The sequence below is a fragment of the Bombyx mori genome, chromosome 5 (assembly GCF_030269925.1).
Source record: "Bombyx mori chromosome 5, ASM3026992v2".
NCBI classification, from domain to species: Eukaryota; Metazoa; Arthropoda; class Insecta; order Lepidoptera; family Bombycidae; genus Bombyx; species Bombyx mori.
In genome coordinates this window covers 4,817,473-4,839,016 of record NC_085111.1, presented here as the reverse complement: position 1 = coordinate 4,839,016, position 21,544 = coordinate 4,817,473, and the positions used below count along the sequence as shown (strand labels likewise).

Below are 21,544 nucleotides of genomic sequence, written 5' to 3'. Positions count from 1 at the left end.
ATTTATAACTAAAAGCAGTCTTTGATATTTCGTGCTTCGTTTTTTTTTTTAATTACTTCTCCGCAGCTGCTTATCCCTTAGTTTATCTCATGTAGGGTGCAAAATGCAAAAATACTGTTACAGTGACTGCTTACAAATTGCCAAAGACACGAGCCTGTAGTTCAAGTTTTTTTTATTGCTTAGATAGGTGGACGAGCTCACAGCCCACCTTGTGTTAAGTGGTTACTGGAGCCCATAGGCATCTACAACGTAAATGCGCCACCCACCTCGAGATATAAGTTCTAAAATCTCAGTAAAGTTACAACAGCTGTCTCACCCTTTAAACCAAAACGCATTACTGCTTCACGGCAGAAATAGTCTGGGCGGTGGTACCTATCCGTGCGGAAACACAAGAGGTCCTACCACCAGTATAAGTCTGTAGTTGGAACTCACCCGCCGCCCCTGATGTTGGGGATGGCGACGATCCCGTTCATGTGCTGCATGAAGACGAGCCGCGTGACGCTGAAGCCGGGCTGCACGTTGATGTTGAAGCCGCCGTAGCCGTACAGCAGGACCGGGTTCGAGCCGTCGCGCGGCAGATCCTGTAAGCATAGGGATGTGGCTCAGTGGGGGCAGCTCTACTCACACCACATCGTCTTTTTTTTTAACAGGATTTTATGACCTGGTCACTAAAACCTTTAAGACCTTTAAGTCAATGAGATGATATGGGATGACATATAATCTTAGTAAAATGATGGTCATTTACTGAGATATTTTCAGTGGACTTTTTGGAGGATCCCGAGATGTTACGTCCAGCGGCTTTGTTTCATTTTCCCACATTTGTGCACTTTCGCAGATATTAAATAGTTAATAAACCACTGTATTACACATTTAAACCAGAAGAAACACTAAATAGAAAAAAATAAAACAAGTCACACAACTTCACTCCTCGCGTTCCCGCCAAAAAGTCCCATATCGTCTTCTCGCATTAAAAGTATACAATTTCCAAAAATATTCGAGATTGAGTTGATATGCGGACTCATTTGGTATCACCAGTATTTTTCTCATAAATACTGTCAAAAGAGCGTATTTTAGTATCAGTTTTTCTTTTAGTTTACCTATGTTTTGACTACTATTAACAAAATTAATACACAATTTTTTCTTATTTTATAAGATATTATAATTGGTAAAAAATAAAAAAATAATGTCGCAAAGATGATTAATATTAAAAATATCACATGTTAAACCTTTAAAACACCCTGCTTTCAAATTAGAAGTTTTGAGATTATATCGTTTTAATGCGAGAGGACGATACGAGGCGGTCAGCGCAAAAGTGGCCAATCCCACAATTTTTCATATTCGGATTTATATATTGCAATTTATTCAAAACATCTTTTTTTATCAGGAGGAAATCGCCGGACTTTCCGCCCTCTACTGGGGATGGAGGGCGGAGTATGTCAGAGTCGAACCGACTATAACCTCCTGTCGCTCAGCAACCAACGTCCAAACCTCGCATGAGACAGAACTCATGAAAAGGCAAAGGGGGAAAAATGAAGCGTTTAGTGTGGAGCACATCTCTCCAAAACAAGTTTTGATGCAAAACTGGCCTATCCCTAGTTTCACCCATAGATAACAGATGCCTTTGTAAACATTATTTTCGCGCGTATTGTTTTTGCCTACGAAGTAGTGTAAAATTAAAATGAAATCTCATGATCTTCATATTTATTAGGCCACCTTTGCGGCCTCATATATGGGACACGTGTGCCGTCCTCCTTATTTCTGCTTTCAAGTATGTTTCACGGTTCGTCTACAGGTTTCGGTAAACATTTAACACAAGGCGGGCCGAGAACTAGTCTGTTACTCACATATAACCCGATAAGTGTCATTACCATAGTTATCATAACCATATTAAACATTAAATTATAGAAATAAATATAGGCATCTCGTTTTTACCATCACACCGCCCGCCACCGGAGTAGAGTTCATCCATACTACCTGGAGCCACTGCGGTCATCCACAGTGCGTTTCCAGAGGTCTTTTTTGCCACGTACCATCCGGCTATGGAATGAGCTCCCCTCCACGGTGTTTCCCGAGCGCTATGACATGTCCTTCTTCAAACGAGGCTTGTGGAGAGTATTAAGCGGTAGGCAGCGGCTTGGCTCTGCCCCTGGCATTGCAGAAGTCCATGGGCGACGGTAACCACTCACCATCAGGTGGGCCGTATGCTCGTCTGCCTACAAGGGCAATAAAAAAAAAAAAAAAAAAAAGAAAATAACGATAAAAACATTTAAATATTTAACTATTCCATAGTTTTTCGTGACCATTTTTTTTCAAGTAAATTATCAATTGCTAGTTTATATTCTTTTACCTTTTTCGAAATAATGAACATGGGTACTTTGGTGCCGTCTTTACTGGAGTAGAATATCTGTTTGGCCTCGTACTGCGACGCGTCGAATCCTTTGACTGTAACTTCTCTGAACACCTGGGACGAGATTATAACATTACATATATACACACATATGTCTATAGATATAGTGTTCTCATAAAATTATTTTTTATATATATAATTCTACTGTACGTGTCTATGCCACTGAACTCCTCCTAAGCGGCTGGACCGATTTGAATGAATTTCTTTGTATGCGTTTGGGTGGCGCCCTGGATAGTTTCGGTTCACAAATCAGCCCGGCAGATGGCGCTGCAGTCGGTATATATGTTATTATATCGATACTGCAACTAAACGACTGGATCGACTTGAATTAATTTTTGTGTATGCATTCACGGGACGTCTGTCGGGTCCGCTAGTATTACATATATTTTTATAGAAAACGAATTGATTTTAATGTAAGTAAAATGTTTATTTATTTTTTATTTATTGCTTAGATGGGTGGACGAGCTCACAGCCCCCTGGTGTTAAGTGGTTACTGGAGCCCATAGACATCTACAACGTAAAGGCGCCAGCCATCTTGAGATATAAGTATTAAGGTCACAGTATAGTTGTAGTAACGGCTGCCAACCCGAAACGCATTACTGCTTCACGGCAGAAATAGGCAGGGTGGTGGTACCTACCCGCGCGGACTCACAAAAGGTCCTACCACCAGTAATTACGCAACTCATAATTTTGCGGGTTGTATCTTTATTACACGATGTGTTACGATCTCAATATTGTAACAGAATGTAAATGATTAGCTAGCGCCATCTGTCATCAACTGTCAGTCTGTGTAGAACTTTGACAATAAATCTCTAGTCTACTCTCAACCGCAATCTATACTAATATATAAATCTAGTGGTTTTTACGGATGTTCCCTTATAACTACTGAACCATGCATCCGATTGATTTGAAACTTGGTATCCATGTAGAAAATACATGTACTTAATGGATAGGCTAATATTTATATGAGTGTTGGACTCCCTAATAATAATGACATTAAATAATAATGTTAATTTTAAATTCGAAGCGGGCGAGTATGGCTAGTTTACTCATAAAACACGTTTTATTACGCACCTTCGGAGTATACGGCTTCTGTTTGAAGTCCACGTGGTAGATGACTCCCGGCGTGAGGAACGACATGAAGTGATAGAATATTTCCGTTTGATTCTTCTTGCCGGTGAAGCCGACCACGGAGCCGACGTCCAACGGAAACGTTTGTATAAATTCGCCAGTTTTCAAGTCGTGCAATTGAAGTACGCTCTGAAATTAAATAATCAATATGAATATTAAAAAAAAAAAAGATTCTCGCGAGTCATAGACACAATTTTTTTTTTGGATCGCCCTTTATATACCGAAACGCATTACTGCTTCTCGGCAAAAACGGTCAAGGCAGTAGGTACCTGCCCGTGGGGACTCACAAGGCTACAAAACTATTACGGTACAATCTCGGGAGTTTTTTATTAGCGAAGTTTCAAATAATTTACACTTTTCGTAGTCACCGACGACTAAAGTGTTATATGTCGACACTTGAATAATCAGCTAACTAAAGTAATAAATACAATAAAATTGTAAAAAAGTAATTGAAAAAAAAAAAACAGCATTATGTGGGTAGTTCGAAGGACATTATTATGGAAGTTACGTATACCCTCCATAATGTAAGTATAGATTCATTGGGTAAGCGATACGATTACGGTATTAATATAAAATTGAATCTCTAATAATGTACAATAAAGAATACTCTCTCTCTCTCTCTCTCTCTCTAATGTATTGTCGCTAAATAGTATATGCAAGTGTCGAATACACCTTATACCTACTTCGGTCTTATCAACAAACCTTTTGCGTGCCCATATAAAGATGTATAAATGGGATGTTAATAATTGTACAACATTTTTTTTAAAATTAGCATTTATCAGTAATTCAGTCGAAGTAGTGACATTAGATTGGTAGTTACATAAACTGTGCTAATGTCATATGCAATGTTTATAAGCGTTGTTAGATGTTCGACATCTTATACCTTTAAACGAGCAATTCTTGTATATATATAATCTGAATCTCGGAAACGGTTCCAACAATTTTCATAAAATTTAGTATACTGGGGATTACGGGGGCGATAAATCGATCTAGCTACGATTTATTTTCAGAAAATGTTTTATTCGTATTTTGAATAATCAGCTCTTCCCGACATCTATTGGCGAATAATAATACTATTTTTCTTAATTGAGGGCAACTAACCGCTTTAAAGACACAACAAGATGGCGTTATCAAAAAAAAACCGAGCAAAGCTCGATTATCATGACAGAGAAATTCAAATTTTGAAATACGTCACCTTTACGTCCCTGATGTAGTGTATGACCAGTTTATCTTGGTCTACGGCGGCCGCCCAATCCAGCACGTCCGTCGGGTGTTCCTGCAGACAACAAGCGTATTAGTGTAACAACGTGCGACGCTGCCTTAACCAAATAATTGAGCAGCATTTATTTTCACGCATTCAAAAATTACTATAAACCCAAAAACACTGAGGTTTCGAATCTGGCCGCACCTTAATACGAATGCGTTCAAGACGTATCGTCGTAAACCTTCGAACTTACGGGTACTAACGTCCGCCAGTTTTCCTTGGCGGGATTCTGGAGGTCGATCATGATCAGCCTGTAGTTGGGAGCATTCTTGTTCGTGCGGATGATGCATACAGAATCCTCATTCGTGACGTACTGAAAAATAAATAAATTAATATTTATAATAGTGTAAAAAAGTAGTTTAAAAAAAAATTGGTATTTCCTTTTCCAATTTCGGTAAACTGAATTTTTGAATATATGAAAGTGAGTATTGACGTCACTATTCAAATGCATGAAACTACACTGCTTATTAATTGCTTATTTCCACAAGGACTTTAAATTTGTTTTGGTTGATCGACCGTGTTCATGGTTAGGTTTGTCACCGTTCTAGTCGAACTCCAAAGAGTTCAACGTGTAATCTAGACACACAGATACAGCCCACTGAGTTTATCGCCAGATCTTCTCACAGTGGGTCGCGATTCCGATCCGGTGGTAGACTCATTGAAGCTCTGCTCTTACTAGGGCTGTTGTTAGCAAACTCTCAGATTTCCGGCCGTGAGCTCACCTACTGGTTCTCGGGTAGCTGAAATAGCGATCCGAACAAAAACAGTTTCACTGTAAAAAATTGCGCCAAGTCCACGTTTATAAAACTCATCTCAATAACATTTGCACTTTACAAAAAAAAGACTTCAATAGCTTTCATTCTCTACAAAAATATGTGAAATACAAAAAAATACCAAGAAACCGTCATAAAGATGAAAAAATTAAAAAAAAATTGTTGAAAATTTAAAAATAAAAAAATAAAAATTTTATCGTACTTGGCGCGCGTCATTGAGTACCCCAAAATTTTCAGGATAAATGAACATCCTTTCAATGTTTAGAAATTTATAAGTAGGTCAACCTATGAAATGCATAAATGTAATTAATGAATTATTATTTCATAATAAGTTTTACAAAGTTAAGTAAAATCGACATCTCATACGTATGTTATTTGAATTTTTTTCATTTCCCACTCATCTTTTATGATTTGAACTAAACACCCTCTCGTGTTCGCTTATAGAAATACAAACTACTTACGAGTCGATACGTATGTATACGTTGGCTTCAAAACATTTGAAAAAATTCTCAAAGATGTTTTTCAAAGGGTAGAAAAGAATAATAAAGTTTCAGCTGAATCTAAAGGGGTCGGACGCAAAAGTGGTCGATTTGGCATATAATAGCCCATAGGTATATAGTGAGAGCTGTTGAAAATTACCGTAGTTCTGTCTCAATTTCTCATAAAACGCTAACAAGAGCGAAAAAGACAACCTGGGTAACTTTTTCAGCTTTCACTGTATATTAAAGCAAAATGGTTTTTTTCTCGGGTTGAAATTCTTCCGAAAAATTTTGGGGTACTCAATGACGCGCGCCAAGCACGATAAAATTTTTATTTTTTTATTTTTAAATTTTCAACAATTTTTTTTTAATTTTTTCATCTTTATGACGGTTTCTTGGTATTTTTTTGTATTTCACATATTTTTGTAGAGAATGAAAGCTATTGAAGTCTTTTTTTTGTAAAGTGCAAATGTTATTGAGATGAGTTTTATAAACGTGGACTTGGCGCAATTTTTTACAGTGAAACTGTTTTTGTTCGGATTTCATCTTTTTGTTAAGTATTATTTTTTGCTCATTTATTACTTAATAAAAATAAATTATAAATAGTCACTCAGCTTAAAAGCTAATGAAACGCTCAATTAATTAGTGTTTTAATGTTAGGTGCCCGACTGGCATGAGACTCTCGGGTTGTCAGTTCCGGTATCGACCGGGGACGCGTGTATTCCGCTTCAAAGTCTGGCGCGCACTAATTGGGGGTGCGAATGATGCAACAGATGCGCGGGCGCGGGTAGCGCGGGGTGGGTCGTCGCGGCACGGACCTGAGTCACATTCTCTTTGGCTGCTGTTGCCCCGCGAAACGGAACGCTGCGTTACATACTCCCCCTCCAAGTTGGGAACGCGTCCCGAGTCCAACTTGGGACTGTTAGTCTGAAGACGCGGCCTTCCTCTCTGCCTCTTTGGCATAATTGGATCCGTACTTGAATTTGACGGAGAGTGAGTATCACACCGCGGATTTAAATCCGCGACATTGTTTGACAAGTCTGCTATGAAGTACGTTGTAGGACTAACTATCTTTACTACGCGATACGGGCCATCCCGTCGTAGCATGAACTTACGTGTTACACCCCTAGACGCATAAGCAAGCCATAACGAAGGAAATACTCTTCCAGTAGGACTCGGGAGCAAGCCACGGCGGTGGCATCAACAAGTGCGTAGAGTTCTACCCATCTTGTAGCTACATCCTCTACCAGGAGTACCCATCGCTCCCCCTGCTCTCCTTCTGGCAGTGGCCCGAACAAATCGATTGCGAGAACCTCTCCTCGCTGTTGAAGCACAGGAGTGAGCCTATACGGCGGTACCGATATAGGCGGATGATCACCGGTATCAATGTGGTGCTCGGCGTAAAGGGTTGGGGCTCCCCCCACCCTAAAGATGTCTCCATTCTCCTGCAATAAATGTGATAGCTGCTGCCGTTCATCGGAGCCAAGCATAGAACCCTTATCATCACGCAGGAAGTCAGCAGTAGAAGCAAACATGCATGGCTTAGGGCACTCATATTCAATTGGATAGGTAACCCGTTTTCCCGAAAAATGCCAAGTGGATGAAGCAAAGTCAAGCACAATACCTGCCGCCACCAAAAAATCCATGCCAAGCAAAGTTTCATTATTTTGAGCATCTGGAAAAACAGTAAATTCAAGGGTTACTGACCTTTCGGGACTTATCCTTACTTCTAGAGTAGTGAGCAAAACTCGGCGGGTGCGCGCGGAACCGTCTGCAAGCCTCACCCGACGCGTGGTTTCCTCACACGGATGGTTATGCTTTAACAGCAATTCATAAAGCAACGCTCCGGCAACGCTACTCTTAGCTCCCGTATCCAACAAAGCATTACCTCGTATACCTAACATTTGAACACTTAAAATTGGTCTTAACCTAACCTGGTGCTCAGTAGAGTTACTCTGGGCAACACTTTTCACATTAGAATTAATTGTCGAAAAATGTCCGACGTTTTCCGTGGTCACCCTATTTCCGTTCATCATGGTCACCCTATCGCGGCCACTTGGCACCTCGGAATAACTATGTTTTGGTTCGGTACCACTCGAGTAACGCATCAGGGGCCTATTCCTAGAACTAATATTATTGTTTATATTATGATTAAGTCTAGAATAATTTTGAAGTCTAACCTTGTTATCAGTACCGAAAAAGCGCGGAGGAAGAATCGCCTTAAAATCGGTAGGATAATAATTATTTTCATTATCAACAAAACATTGTTTACGATTATTAATATAAATGGACGACTTTACGGTGTTTGAAGTGCAAGCTGTATGCAACGAGCTGTCGCGATGAATAGAGTTCACTGAACTTGACAGCTGTGTATTTACTTTACCAATAGGTAAATCGGATGTGACTGATCGGGTCCGTGCAGCGTCGACGGCGTAATAACTTGCGTTACACTTTGTACACTGAGACCGAGTAACACCTTTGGTACCACACCCGTAACACGAGGATACAGCTAGCGTATTTTCGTTGTCGAATTTCGTTTTTGACGCTAATTTTAAACACTCATCACGAATATGTCCGTACTTTTTGCAATAAACACAGAACAGTCTTTTAACAATCGACGTAGATGATACATTATCAGTGTTCGTGTAGCGAGGCGCGGGGACTCGAACGGTGCTCGGCGCAGCGCTGTCGTCGCGTGGCGGGCCGCCAGCGGCGCCCGAGTTGAATATTTTCCGCGGCGTCATCCGCGCCGAAGTCGAAGCACCGGCGGGAACTTCGCCTACGGTACTACCCGATGAACGTGGCGTCGCTCGCTGAGGATGATGAATAAATTCAGGCGGACTGGTCTCGTAGATGGAATCCTCGATATGGCGCGTTTTCTTTAATAACGTGTCGTATGAAGTTATTTCGTCTCTTCTTAATCTTTTACGAACACGACGGTGTAGAAGGCCGTAAAGCATATCAATTTGAACTTTCTCACTAAGGTCACCAGGTGGGAGTCGAGCTAGCAGGGCTCGTGCTCTGGCAACGAAGATCTCCGTCTTCTCTCTTTGTCCTTGCGACATTTTGAAGAGCTCTAAGTAGACTCGATGGGGCGGTCTGCAATCACCGAAAGCGCTTCGTAACGATGATAAAGCGTCGTCCCAGGAAGTGATGCTAGCTTTAACGCCTTGCCACCACACGGCTGCATTTCCGGTTAGTAACATCGAGAGTCCTCGTAACGCGATGGCGTGTCCTACGTCAGCACAATCTTTGTATGATTCGACCGCGTCAAGGAAACCGTCGAGTGAGTCGCCGGGCGCTCCGCTGAACCGCGCCGTGCATGACGCGAAGTTCCCAGAATGGTGAGCGGGCGTCGAGGAAGGCGGCGATGTCGGCTCCGACGTCGGTGTTGCTGATGATTCGAGTTGAGTTTTATGCTCAAAAACTCGGTCGAGTAGGCGTTCGAATGCTGCCATTTGACTTTCTTGTAATGACGCCATGTTGTTTGCGGTAAATGTTGGCGTCGGTCCCGCGGTTGAACCAATTTTTTCTTCAACGTCTTGAAAATCGGATTGACGCCGTGACTGACGACGAGTACGTGTCGTAATTACGTAGATTCACTCCGAAATACTAGTTAAAGGGCCCGCGCTTGGGCTGCCAGTTTAATGTTAGGTGCCCGACTGGCATGAGACTCTCGGGTTGTCAGTTCCGGTATCGACCGGGGACGCGTATATTCCGCTTCAAAGTCTGGCGCGCACTAATTGCCATAATTGGGGGTGCGAATGATGCAACAGATGCGCGGGCGCGGGTAGCGCGGGGTGGGTCGTCGCGGCACGGACCTGAGTCACATTCCCTTTGGTTGCTGTTGCCCCGCGAAACGGAACGCTGCGTTACAGTGTAATAATAATCAACATCAACTTTTACAAATTTAAACCGAATTAAATTTTGTTTCAAATGTGAAGGGTAGATGACGCTGTTCTTAATTATTTCAGAATTTAAATTTAAATCTGAAAGCCTTGAAACATCAATCCGCATAAATGTAATTTAAAAACTACAGTAAGAGGCTTAAATAAAAAGCTGAACTTAACTCAGCCTTAATTAGAATTTTCATCGGAATTCAGTAGTAAAGTTCAAGTTATTTTGATGAAATCAAAACCGAAATATTCATAGCATCTTAAACAATCACCTACGAATAAATATTAGTTATTATATTATTTATTATTCGTAGACAATCACAACGGTTTTATAGTTTTGGGAAGGGATTTTTTGTAACGCCATCTCGTAAAGTATTTCGGTATTACATTACAAAACAAAATTGTTTCTCCAACAGTAACAACAGTACTTGCTTCGGCAGTACTTAAACTAAAATACTAACAGTAACAACATTAACGTTATTTAATGTATAAACCGTTCAATAAGAACTGCAAACTATCCCCTTGAAGCTACAGTTTATGTAGGAATAATGACTTTTTGGCGGGAACGCGAGGTGTGAAGTTGTGTGATTTGTTTTAATTTGTCTATTTAGTGTTTCTTCGGGTTTAAATGTGTAATAATAGTGGTTTATTAACTGTTTAATATCTGTGAAAGTGCACAAACGTGGGAAAATGAAACAAAGCCGCTGTACGTAACTTCTCGGGATCCTCCAAAAAGTCCACTGAAAAAATCTTAGTAAATGACCACAATTTTACTGAGATTACATTTCATTCCATATCATCTCATCTCATTTCATTTCATCCCTTTTGATTAATGTCTCAAATTAATCATCTTCATTTCATTTCACTCCATAATATCACATTTCATTTCACTTCATAATATCATTTTTCATAAAAATATGAATATAAATTAAAATAAGACATGACTTAAAGGTCTCAGTTACCAGGTCATAAAATCCATTACAAATAGGAATAATTCCAGCGCACCCTGGCGGCCGTAGATTACCATTCGAATATTTATAGTCTGTGGCATGTCACTTTTTACATCGAAAAAAGTCAGGATCGAAATTTTTGAGCGAGCCATAGTTTGTGGTGATAAAATTAATAATTTCAAGTAGATTAATTGTTGTAATTGATATAACTAGTTAATATCAGTAAAATAAAGTTGTGAGTGATTGATATAATATACAATTTAGGAACCAGAAGTACCGTAGAATTAAATAAAATTTCGCAACCTCAAAAAACTGTTCTGCTCACAGTAAACACAGTCGGTAGTCTGGCGCTCCGTTTACAACGGGATTTTTGAACGGAACTTGGCGCCAGATTCTACCGAATCTGTGGATTAGGTGAGCAAACAAAAAAAATGCTTGATTTTTTTTAAACCTTTAAAAATCTTATTTTTTATTTATTGCATAGCTTGGTGAACTCACTGCCTGCCGTGTGTTAAGTGGTTACCGGAGCCCATAACCATCTACAACGTAATTGCCCCCACCTACCTTGATCTACGAGTTCTAAGGTATTAGCATAGTTACAACGGCTGCCCAATCCTTCAAACCGAAACGCATTACTGCTTCCCAGCAAAAAAAGGCGGGGTGGTGGTCCCTACCCGTGCGGACTCACAAGAAGTCCTACCACCAGTAAACATGTGTGTTTGAAACGGATAAGTATAATAAAGCGTCTAGAGAGTGTTGCGTGTTACTGAGGATAACAGCGGTGATAGAAACACCCTGTATTTTTAGTTTGATTGATCACCTCGTAATCGGCTTCGAATTCCTCGACGACTGGCATGAGCGGCAGCTTCCCGTTGATTTCCGGGTGCTTGCTGAGGTCGGCGAAGAACAGCAGGTTGTCGCGGCTGTCGCGCACCGGGTACACGAGCAAGTACCGGCCGCAATCAGACACGTCGGCTACGCTGTGACAAGATATTTAAATTTTTTAGTTTTTTATTGTGAGGTTTTGTGTTGAGGTTTTATTGTGCGTTGTGTGTTGTCCACCGAATGTTCACCATTGACTTCCTCGGTGAAAGAATAACATAGTTTAACAAAAATCAAACTCGCGGTGGCAGGACCTCTTGTGAGTCCGCACGGGTAGGTAACACCGCCCTGCCTATTTCTGCCGTGAAGCAGTAATGCGTTTCGGTTTGAAGGGTGGGTCAGCCGTTGTAACTATACTTGAGATCTTAGAACTTATATATCAAGGTGGGTGGCGCATTTGCGTTGTAGATGTCTATGGCCTCCAGTAACCACTTAACACCAGGCGGGATGTGAGCTCGTCCACCCAACTATGCAATAAAAAAATCTTATCGAAGCGGTCAATAAAACACTACGTACAATTATATGCCTATTCGCGTCAGCAGCCGCGGTGGATCGCTGTCCGTTAATGACCGCTGACTGACCAACGTATATACGTTAGCTTACTAGTAGCATAGTAAGCTAAGCGGGGCGGGGTATCATTCCCCTACATTATTATTCACAAACACAGTTAAAGGCACAGGACACCAAACTAACAGCCTTGTATTATTATTTTTTTAATTTAAACAAGCACAGATAACTTTGCGGTTTACAGTACGGCTTACGGTTTTTCCCTACCTATTAGTTGGTAGCCTATGAGGCTAGGGAGAAGTGTTTCTAATTATACGACCACCACTGTATTTCCTTAGTAACAACAATAAAATGCTTTATAACGAATTTATGTTATGATATTTATGGATTGGTTGTTTTTTTATTATTGTTTTTACTAATACCAGCACTCACATTCTCCACAGCGGTTCCTCAGGAAACTCCACAACGACAACGTCTTCGGACTGCGACGTGTTTATCCGGTGATAGCAGAGTTTCTGGTCGTGATTCACTTCAGTTTCCGATCCGTCCGTCTTGCCGGTCTGCTTCGGGTACATCTACGTTCAAAATTAACACCGTTTTTGTTAATATTTCGTCAGTTCGGTGTATTTGGGAATTTGGGCGAACGAGCTCAGCGGGTTACTTGAGTCAATAAGAGCCTCAATAGGGATACAAAAATAAGATCAAAGTCTCAATAGTATTGTAGAACAGCTGTCCCCACTTTTCAAATCAAAAGATTCAAGGCAGATATAGGCAGGGTAGTGGCTTTAGTAAGCCTGAACGGTGCGAACCAGTTAAGTTGGGTTCACACGGGATTGTCCTGCACGTTTATTTGCAGTATACGTCTTAACGAATGAATAGTGGCCCATACATTGTACACCGAACTAGTAGATAAGCTCACGGGGCTCAAACCGGGAGTATTACTAACACCAGCCTTAGCAAGAGCAGTGCTTCGCAGAATCTACCACCGGATCGGAAACGCGACTCACTGAGAAGATCCGGCGAGAAACTCAGTGGGCTGTGTCTGTGGGTTAATTTACTCGTCGAACCCTTCGTCGCAAGTGACGGGCTCAGCGAGGACGGTAACCGGAAAGGTTGCGTTATAGGTCAGCGCGAGCGTTCGCAACGAGTAGCGCCCAATATTTTAATGAAGTATTAAAAAAAAAACAATATTGTTTGTTCACCCACTTTGTCGTATTTAAAAAATAACTTGGATAGTTTTATAGAATTTATTAAACGTAACTTTTTAGAGACAAACAATTTGTATACTTTTTGCAGCAGTAATGGAGGGAAAAAAATGCAATGACACAGATTATACCTATAACATAGATTACCCAACTCAACATACCGCCCCCCCAAAAACGAAGTTTTTGAGAAACATACAGTAAATCATAGCAAAATTGTAAATTTTCATTCTGATAAGCTCCAAGAGTTTAACCAAACAAATTACTAGAATTTACAATATCAAACATAAATCAGATTTCAAAATACAAATCAGAGAGTACAAAACAACCTATAATAAATAGGTGAATTTTATGAACATTAGGTCATTCTTAATGTATCATTAACTTTACATGAATAAATATATATTTTTTAAACATCCTTCTTGACCAATCCTTTAACCATTATTGCCAATTAAATGTTAACTATTTGTATTAAATATATTTATAGATTTACTTAAGTTTAATTAAGTAAAAACAAAACAATAAAGTTTATAAAGTAACCAAATTTTAAGTTTAATGAAAGTTATTCATTAATTGGCAATTTACACAGTCTACTAATGGATCTCTTAATCAATTTACCACAACATTTTAAGCTGTAAACTCTACAGATGTTATCAGAGCCAGGATATTTTTCAACTATGCGACCTAAGGCCCATTTACCCGGAGGAAGGTGATCTTCCTTAATCAGAACCACTTCTCCAATTTTAAACTCATCCTTTAAAGTTAACCATTTAGGTCTTTGTTGTAAACGTGTGAGATATTCCGTCTTCCATTTATGCCAAAAGTTTTGAAGTATCCTCTGAGTATGTTGCCATCTAGACAGTCTGTTTACATTCACTTGGCTAAGATCTGGTTCAGGTATATTGATTGGAGCTTCTCCAATGAGGAAGTGTCCAGGAGTAAGTACATTTAAATTGTCAATATCATTATGATCTATTGGACATAGTGGCCGTGAGTTTAAGCAGGCTTCAATCTGGCACAGTGTGGTGGACATCTTTTCAAAGGTAAGTGTTCTATCAAGAATTCTTCTTAAGTGATATTTTATAGATTTCACCCCAGCTTCCCATAAACCTCCAAAATTTGGGCTATAAGGTGGGTTAAAGTGCCAATGGGTTCCATCTTCAGCTAAAATGTTTATTAAATCTTCAGGTATACTTAATTTTGCTTCTTGCCACATTTTAGCTAATTCTTTACTGGCTCCTACAAAGTTTGTACCTTGATCACTCCAAATGTGGGAGCATCGACCTCTTCTGGCAACAAATCTTCTAAAACATCCTAAAAATGACTCGGTGCTTAAATCTCCAACCAGTTCCAAGTGGATTGCTTTAGTTGACATGCATATAAATATACATATGTATCCCTTAGTGCATTTCATGCCTCTTCCTCTGGAAACCAGAATCTGTAGTGGGCCTGCAAAATCTACTCCTGAGTGTAGGAATGGACGAGTGGGTGTTACTCGTGCTGCAGGTAAGTCTCCCATGAGTTGGTGTCGGACCTTAGCCTTCTGCTTTGCACATATTAAACATTTATGTATTGTAGCTGATATTAATGATTTTACTCTTATGATCCAGAATCTTGATCTAACAAAATTCATTGTGAGTTGGAGTCCTCCATGAAGTGTCTTCAAGTGTGCATCACTAACTATCAATGTTGCAATGGGGTTCTTATGACTTATGATCATAGGATATTTAGCGTCATTTTCCATTTCCGCATTTCGTAATCGACCGCCTACTCTGAGAAGACCTTTCTTGTCTAGATAAGGATTGAGATTCTTCAGTACACTTCTATTACTTACTCCAGTCCCTTGTAACAAATCGTGGATTTCATGTTCAAAATCATTATGTTGTGCTAACCGCACACATGTTTCAAGAGCCTCTGTTAACTCCAGTGGGCTGAAGCACTTTGTACTAATGTTATCGCTACTTCGTTTAAAATTCAAGAATTTTTTGCAGTACACAATAGTTCTTTGTAGTTCCATCAAGTTGTTAAAGTTTTCAAATTGATTGTGTATATAATTTCCTTCATTATGATTATTGTCTATTTTTATGTTTGTATTGATAATTGTTCTTCTCAACTCTAGGTCAGTAGAAATATTATCTCCGCGAGACATCAATATTTCTTCATGGGTGAGCCATTTAGGGCCGTTCCACCATAAACTAAATTCTTTGAGATCTGAAAGAAGCATTCCTCTTGATGCTATGTCTGCAGGGTTGTCTTGAGACTGTACATGATACCATGCATTTCCAATATTGTCAAGCACTGTTACTACACGATTTCTCACAAATGTTTGCCATCTCGTCGGGTCTCCAGTAAGCCATGATAGTACTATGGTAGAATCTGTCCAAGCAAAGATTTGTTTCCTTGGTATCCGTGTAGCACGACTGATGTGTTTCAAGAGCTTTGATAATAACACCGCACCGCACAGTTCCAAACGGGGCAGTGAGACTGGTTTAACAGGTGCGACTCTAGTCTTCGCTGCTATCAGCATAGTTTTATATTCATTATTGTAAGTTTTGACTCTCAGGTAAGCAACTGCTCCATATGCAATTGTTGATGCATCACAAAATCCATGTATTGACACATCTTCTATGACATCACTAGTAATAAGTAACCAGCGTGGTATTTTAATTTCCTTTAAATAATTTAAGTTGTTTCTCATCTCTAACCAATCTCTTTTAGTTTCAGAGTCTACTTCTTCATCCCAGGTAAGTCTTTTCAACCATAGTCTTTGTATTATTAGTTTTCCAGGTAACAAGGCAGGTGCTATCCAACCAAGTGGATCAAATAAGCGTTGTATCTCAGCAAGTATACTTCTCTTAGTAATGGTAAGTGGCACTTCTGGCAAATTAAGATTATACTGTAGCACATCATCTCCTATATTCCATGATAACCCCAATGTTCTAACAGTTCCTCCCAGGTTCATATCCACATTTATCAATGTACTTCTTTCTGTAGGTGAAATATTTTTCATAAATTCAATACTGTTAGAAGACCATTTTTGTAATTTGAAACCGCCACGATTCAAAATGTCACTGACATTTCTTGCTGATTCAATGGCTTCACTTACTGTATCGTTACCAGATAATAAGTCATCCATCCAGAAGTCTTCCTTAATCATTCTAGCTGCTTCAGGGAAATCTTTGCCTTCATCTTCTGCAACTTGTTGTAGAGTTCTTACAGCAAGGAACGGAGCTGAAGCAGTTCCAAATGTTACCCGAAGCAATCTGTAATCTTTGACTTTAAAATTTGGATCAATTCTCCACAAGATTCGTTGGTAATCTGCATCCTGTTTGGTAACCAATATCTGCCGATACATTTTCTCAATATCTGCTATGAAACAAACTCGTTTTAGTCTCCATCTCATAACCAATGATCTCATGTCTTCTTGCAATTGTGGGCCAACTAGTAACTCATCATTAATGGAAACATTATTAGATCCCATTGAGGAGGCATTGAACACAGTTCTTACTTTGGTAGTCTCACTTGTATCCTTTACAACTGCATGATGAGGAAGGTAGACAGAGGGTTTCCCTAATTCTTCTTCTGGTACTTCTTCCATATGATTCAATTCAATATATTCTTGCATCACTTTAGTGTATTCTGTCCTTAACTTCATGTCTCTCTGTAATCTTCTCTCTAGTTGTGTTAATCTTCTTAGTGCTATATCCCTGGTATTACCTTCTGTACTTAGTATGACATATGATTTAAAAGGTAATTTCACAATGTATCTTCCTTCATTGTCTCTCCTAACATTTTCATAATAAATGTTCTCACAGAGTTCCTCTTCTTGTGTAAGTTTTCTTTGATTATCACAGTCTAACTCCCATAATGTGTGTAACAGTTCATCAAAATCCATGTGGTGGTGCATTACTGTTATTTTCCTTTCTTCAATGTCATTGTGTACCTTTCCAAAGAGAATCCATCCAAAACTTGTATGTTGTGCGCATGGAGAGCCAGGAGGACCTCGAATAATTTCATTTTTCAGAATGGCTGCATATACTTCTACACCTAGAAGCATATCAACTCTCCCTGGTTGATTAAAGGTGGGATCTGCCAGCTTGAGACCTTTCAAATGCGACCAGGTGAGTGTGGAGTCGGCAATAGTTGTGGACGGTAAGTATGTTGTTAAACGTGAAGGCATCACATATGCTTCCACGTTGAGCTTGAAATTGCATTGGTATCTAGATAATATTTCAAGCTGGACTGCCAGATTTACTTCCGTTTGTGTAGATCCAACTCCAGTGATTGTCCCCTTAGTGGGTGTTCCTTTGACTTTCAAAAGTTGTGCTGCTCTTTCACTAATAAAATTAGCCTGTGACCCTTGATCTATTAAGGCGCGCAATACTGTATAATGTCCTGTACTATTCTTAACAGTTATCAATGCTGTGGCCAGCAATGCTGTGGACCTCTTTGTCGCCATATGCGACAGTATAGCAACGTCTGCATCATTATCCTTTATAGGGCCTGGTTGGATGTTTGTGTCTTCAACTTGTTTATAGTTTGTCTCTAATCCATTGATTGTTTTGTGTAGTAACGAATGGTGCCGCTTACCACAGATTCTGCATGATATTCTGAGTCGACATTTAAACACTGGGTGTCCTGGTAGTAAGCAATTATAGCATAAATTCTTGTTCTTCACAAAACCAATTCGTTCATCTGGTAACAGTTTAATAAATTCTTCACAATGACAAAGGGTATGATTTTCTTTACATTTAATACAGATCTTTTCTGTTGTGGAAATTTGGAATGTTTTTTGTTTATAAGATTTCAATTCTTTTGTTTGAGGTGTGTATGTTACTAATTCCATTGTTCTAAATTTACAATCTAGAAAGTTTTTCATTTCTTGCCAAGTAGGTAGGTCTTCACTATTTCTATGGAAACTATACTCTTCCCATGCTTTATGTGTTTCAGGATCCAGTCTTTGCACAATTATGTAGATGATAATTAAATCCCATGACTCAACAGGTAAGTTAAGGTTTTGTAGGCTGCTCAGGCATTCAGTTGTAGTATCTAATAATCTTTTTAGTTGAATGGCATTAGGTGTGTTTATTTTTGGTTGTTGAAACAATCTTCTTAAAAGTGAATTAACAATAAGTTTCTTATTACCATATCTCTGTTTTAAAATGTCCCATGCCTGTTCATAATTGCTTTCAGTCACTGATATGTGTTTGAGTAGAGAAGCCGCTTCATCAGCAACACTTGCCTTTAAGTAATGTAATTTTTGAACTTTAGATAATGTGATATTGTGATGAACAAGTGAAGTAAATATGTCGTTGTAGGTCGGCCAATCATCATAATGTCCAGTAAACGTAGGTAATTGTATATGGGGTAATTTTATATTCAAATCTTGTTGTTTAATTGGTGTGGGGGTACCTGCAGTTTGTACGAAATTGGACAAAGTATCCTTTAAATCTGATGTTGTATCCATATATAACTCTTCAATATTGCTATACACATTTTCTTTGAAATATAATATATCCGATCTTTTTTCTTTGGTGAGGGACTTCACAAGAGTGTCGTGTGTTTCTTTAAATATTTGCCAGTAATCTTCGATGGTATTCAACCTCGTTTCTACGTACCCCTTCGTCATACGTGTCTTCGGACATTTTTTAATGTTTGTCGTGCATTTTAATATCAGATCCGCTTTTTCCTCCAGAATATTGATAAGTTCTGTGATTTTGCTCATATTGCCGAGGTCAAGTCAATTTGAATACACTCGAGTTTGTTGCAAATCCGGTTCGATAAGGACCAAAATATGTTTGTTCACCCACTTTGTCGTATTTAAAAAATAACTTGGATAGTTTTATAGAATTTATTAAACGTAACTTTTTAGAGACAAACAATTTGTATACTTTTTGCAGCAGTAATGGAGGGAAAAAAATGCAATGACACAGATTATACCTATAACATAGATTACCCAACTCAACAAATATATATATTTATTTATTTTTATATATATACTTTAAAATACATATAATTTAAATTTTGAAGATGTCGCATCCCATAAACACAGCATTCCCTATTACAAGAGCAATCTGATTTAAGGACGAAAAATGAAGAAAACCACAATACTACACATCGAAAAATAAGTTTCACGTCACCGAGTTGCACGTGCACTGTTTTTTTTAATGACTTTTAGCTGACCTGAAATAAATAAATGTTCGTGCTCATTTTTATAGTTGAAAAAAAAGTTAACACAAACAAAACATCGCCGCTTATTGCTTATAGGTCAAGTTCAACATCTCTACGTACTCCAATGTCAAACTGGCATGGAAACGGACAAAATAGAATACAAGTTTTCCTCGTGTGACCTTATCATCATTCATGATATGAATCCAATATGCACTTACCGAGTAAAACAATCCCTTGTTATCTTTCGTCCACGACATCGAAGCGAATTTGACTTTTTCTAAAACCTCCGGATAATCCTCGCCTAGAATACGACATAACCGTTAAATCAGTAACAGAATTAGCTGTTGAATAAACAAGTGGCTAAAGGTCTCGTTATAGGGGCATTAATTTATTTAAAAAAAAAAAAATATAATAAATATTTTTTTTATGTGAAAAATGATATGAAATGAGATAATACGGAATGAAATATAATCTCAGTAAAATGGTTGTCATTTACTGAGACTTTTTCGGTGGACTTTTTGGAGGATCCCGAGAAGTTACGTTCAGCGGCTTTGTATCATTTTCCCACATTTGTGCAGGTTCACAGATACCAAACAGTTAATAAACCACCGTTATTACACATTTAAACCTGAAGAAACACTCAGTAGACAAAATAAAACAAATCACACAGCATCAATCCTCGCGTTCCCGCCAAAAAGTCGTATAAGAGAATAAGAGTGAACAGTAAGAGTGTAAGCTTACCGGTGGCAACGTCTTTGAAATGTATAGCTATCCAATCAGAGCCGCTGGCAGAAAGTCCGTACGCCAAGGTGGATCCGTCTTCGGTGAACTTGGTACCGGAAAGCGCCACCGTGCCGTCTTCGGACAGAGTGTTCGGGTCCAAGAAGACGCGAGGTTCGCCGTCGAGACCATCTTGCACGTACAACGCACTAAAACAACATTTTGAAGTGAAACTTCTAATGCGACTTCTAACAAGGTTGCGTTAAACGTTTAACGCTACCGTACTAGAAAGAGACAGAGCGAATGTGAATGCGTGGCACTCGAACCGTAACGCATGCGCGTAGTATACCTGTTACAGGCCAGCGCGCGCGTTAGTAACGGGTACCGTCCAATATTTTAATGAAGCATTTAAAAAAAATACTATATATTTATTTTTCTATCTATAATTTAAAATATATATAACATAAACGTTGAAGATGTCGCATCTCTTATACACAACATTACCTATTACAAGAGCAATAGGACGGATTTAAGGACGAAAAATGAAGAAAACCTAACCATGGTAGACTGCTGAAAAGATCTTTGAAAACGCATTGTGGATGAACGCAGTTATAAGTAGTATGGATGAACTCTACTCCGGTGGCAGGCCGTTCGAATGTAAAAACGAGATGATGTGTAATTTCATATTTAATATGAAAATTGATTTCACTGTAAAATAAGTGGTATTATTAAATCACTTGCACTTGTAAGATTGAATTGAATACCGATAAGATTATTTCTACTGAAAATCGATTGACATACACATCGATTGAAACAAATCATGTTCACTCATACAGCTAAGTTCGTGGGTTATAAATCGTATTAAATATAAAAGACTTTTTGATAGTGTTAAGGTTTGTCCAAACGCAAGTGAACTTAAATAGCACTATCGGTATTTCATTTAATAATCGTTTCACTTTAAATATATTATGGGTACTTTTCTTAAATGTTATTTTTTATTATTATTTATTATTGCATAGATGTGTGGACGAGCTCACAGCCCACCTGGTGTTAAGTGGTTACTGGAGCCCATAGACATCTACAACGTAACTGCGCCACCCACCTTAAGATATAAGTTCTAAGGTCTCAGTATAGTTATATGATAAGAGATTAGTTTGTACAT

The 21,544-nt window shown here is 38.9% G+C and overlaps 1 protein-coding gene across 1 annotated transcript in view; it reads right to left on the bottom strand.

The window, feature by feature from the left end:
* Positions 1–21,544, bottom strand: part of LOC101740301 (prolyl endopeptidase) — a 45,216-nt gene that overhangs the window by 2,781 nt on the left and 20,891 nt on the right. The window contains exons 4-12 of the mRNA XM_038011349.2: positions 20,404–20,591; positions 19,881–19,963; positions 12,722–12,864; positions 11,721–11,880; positions 4,996–5,115; positions 4,734–4,814; positions 3,482–3,667; positions 2,348–2,461; positions 433–581 (exon numbers count right to left, since the gene is read on the bottom strand). Coding sequence (XP_037867277.1) covers positions 433–581; positions 2,348–2,461; positions 3,482–3,667; positions 4,734–4,814; positions 4,996–5,115; positions 11,721–11,880; positions 12,722–12,864; positions 19,881–19,963; positions 20,404–20,591 — 1,224 coding nt within the window. The remainder of the gene's footprint in view (positions 1–432; positions 582–2,347; positions 2,462–3,481; positions 3,668–4,733; positions 4,815–4,995; positions 5,116–11,720; positions 11,881–12,721; positions 12,865–19,880; positions 19,964–20,403; positions 20,592–21,544) is intronic.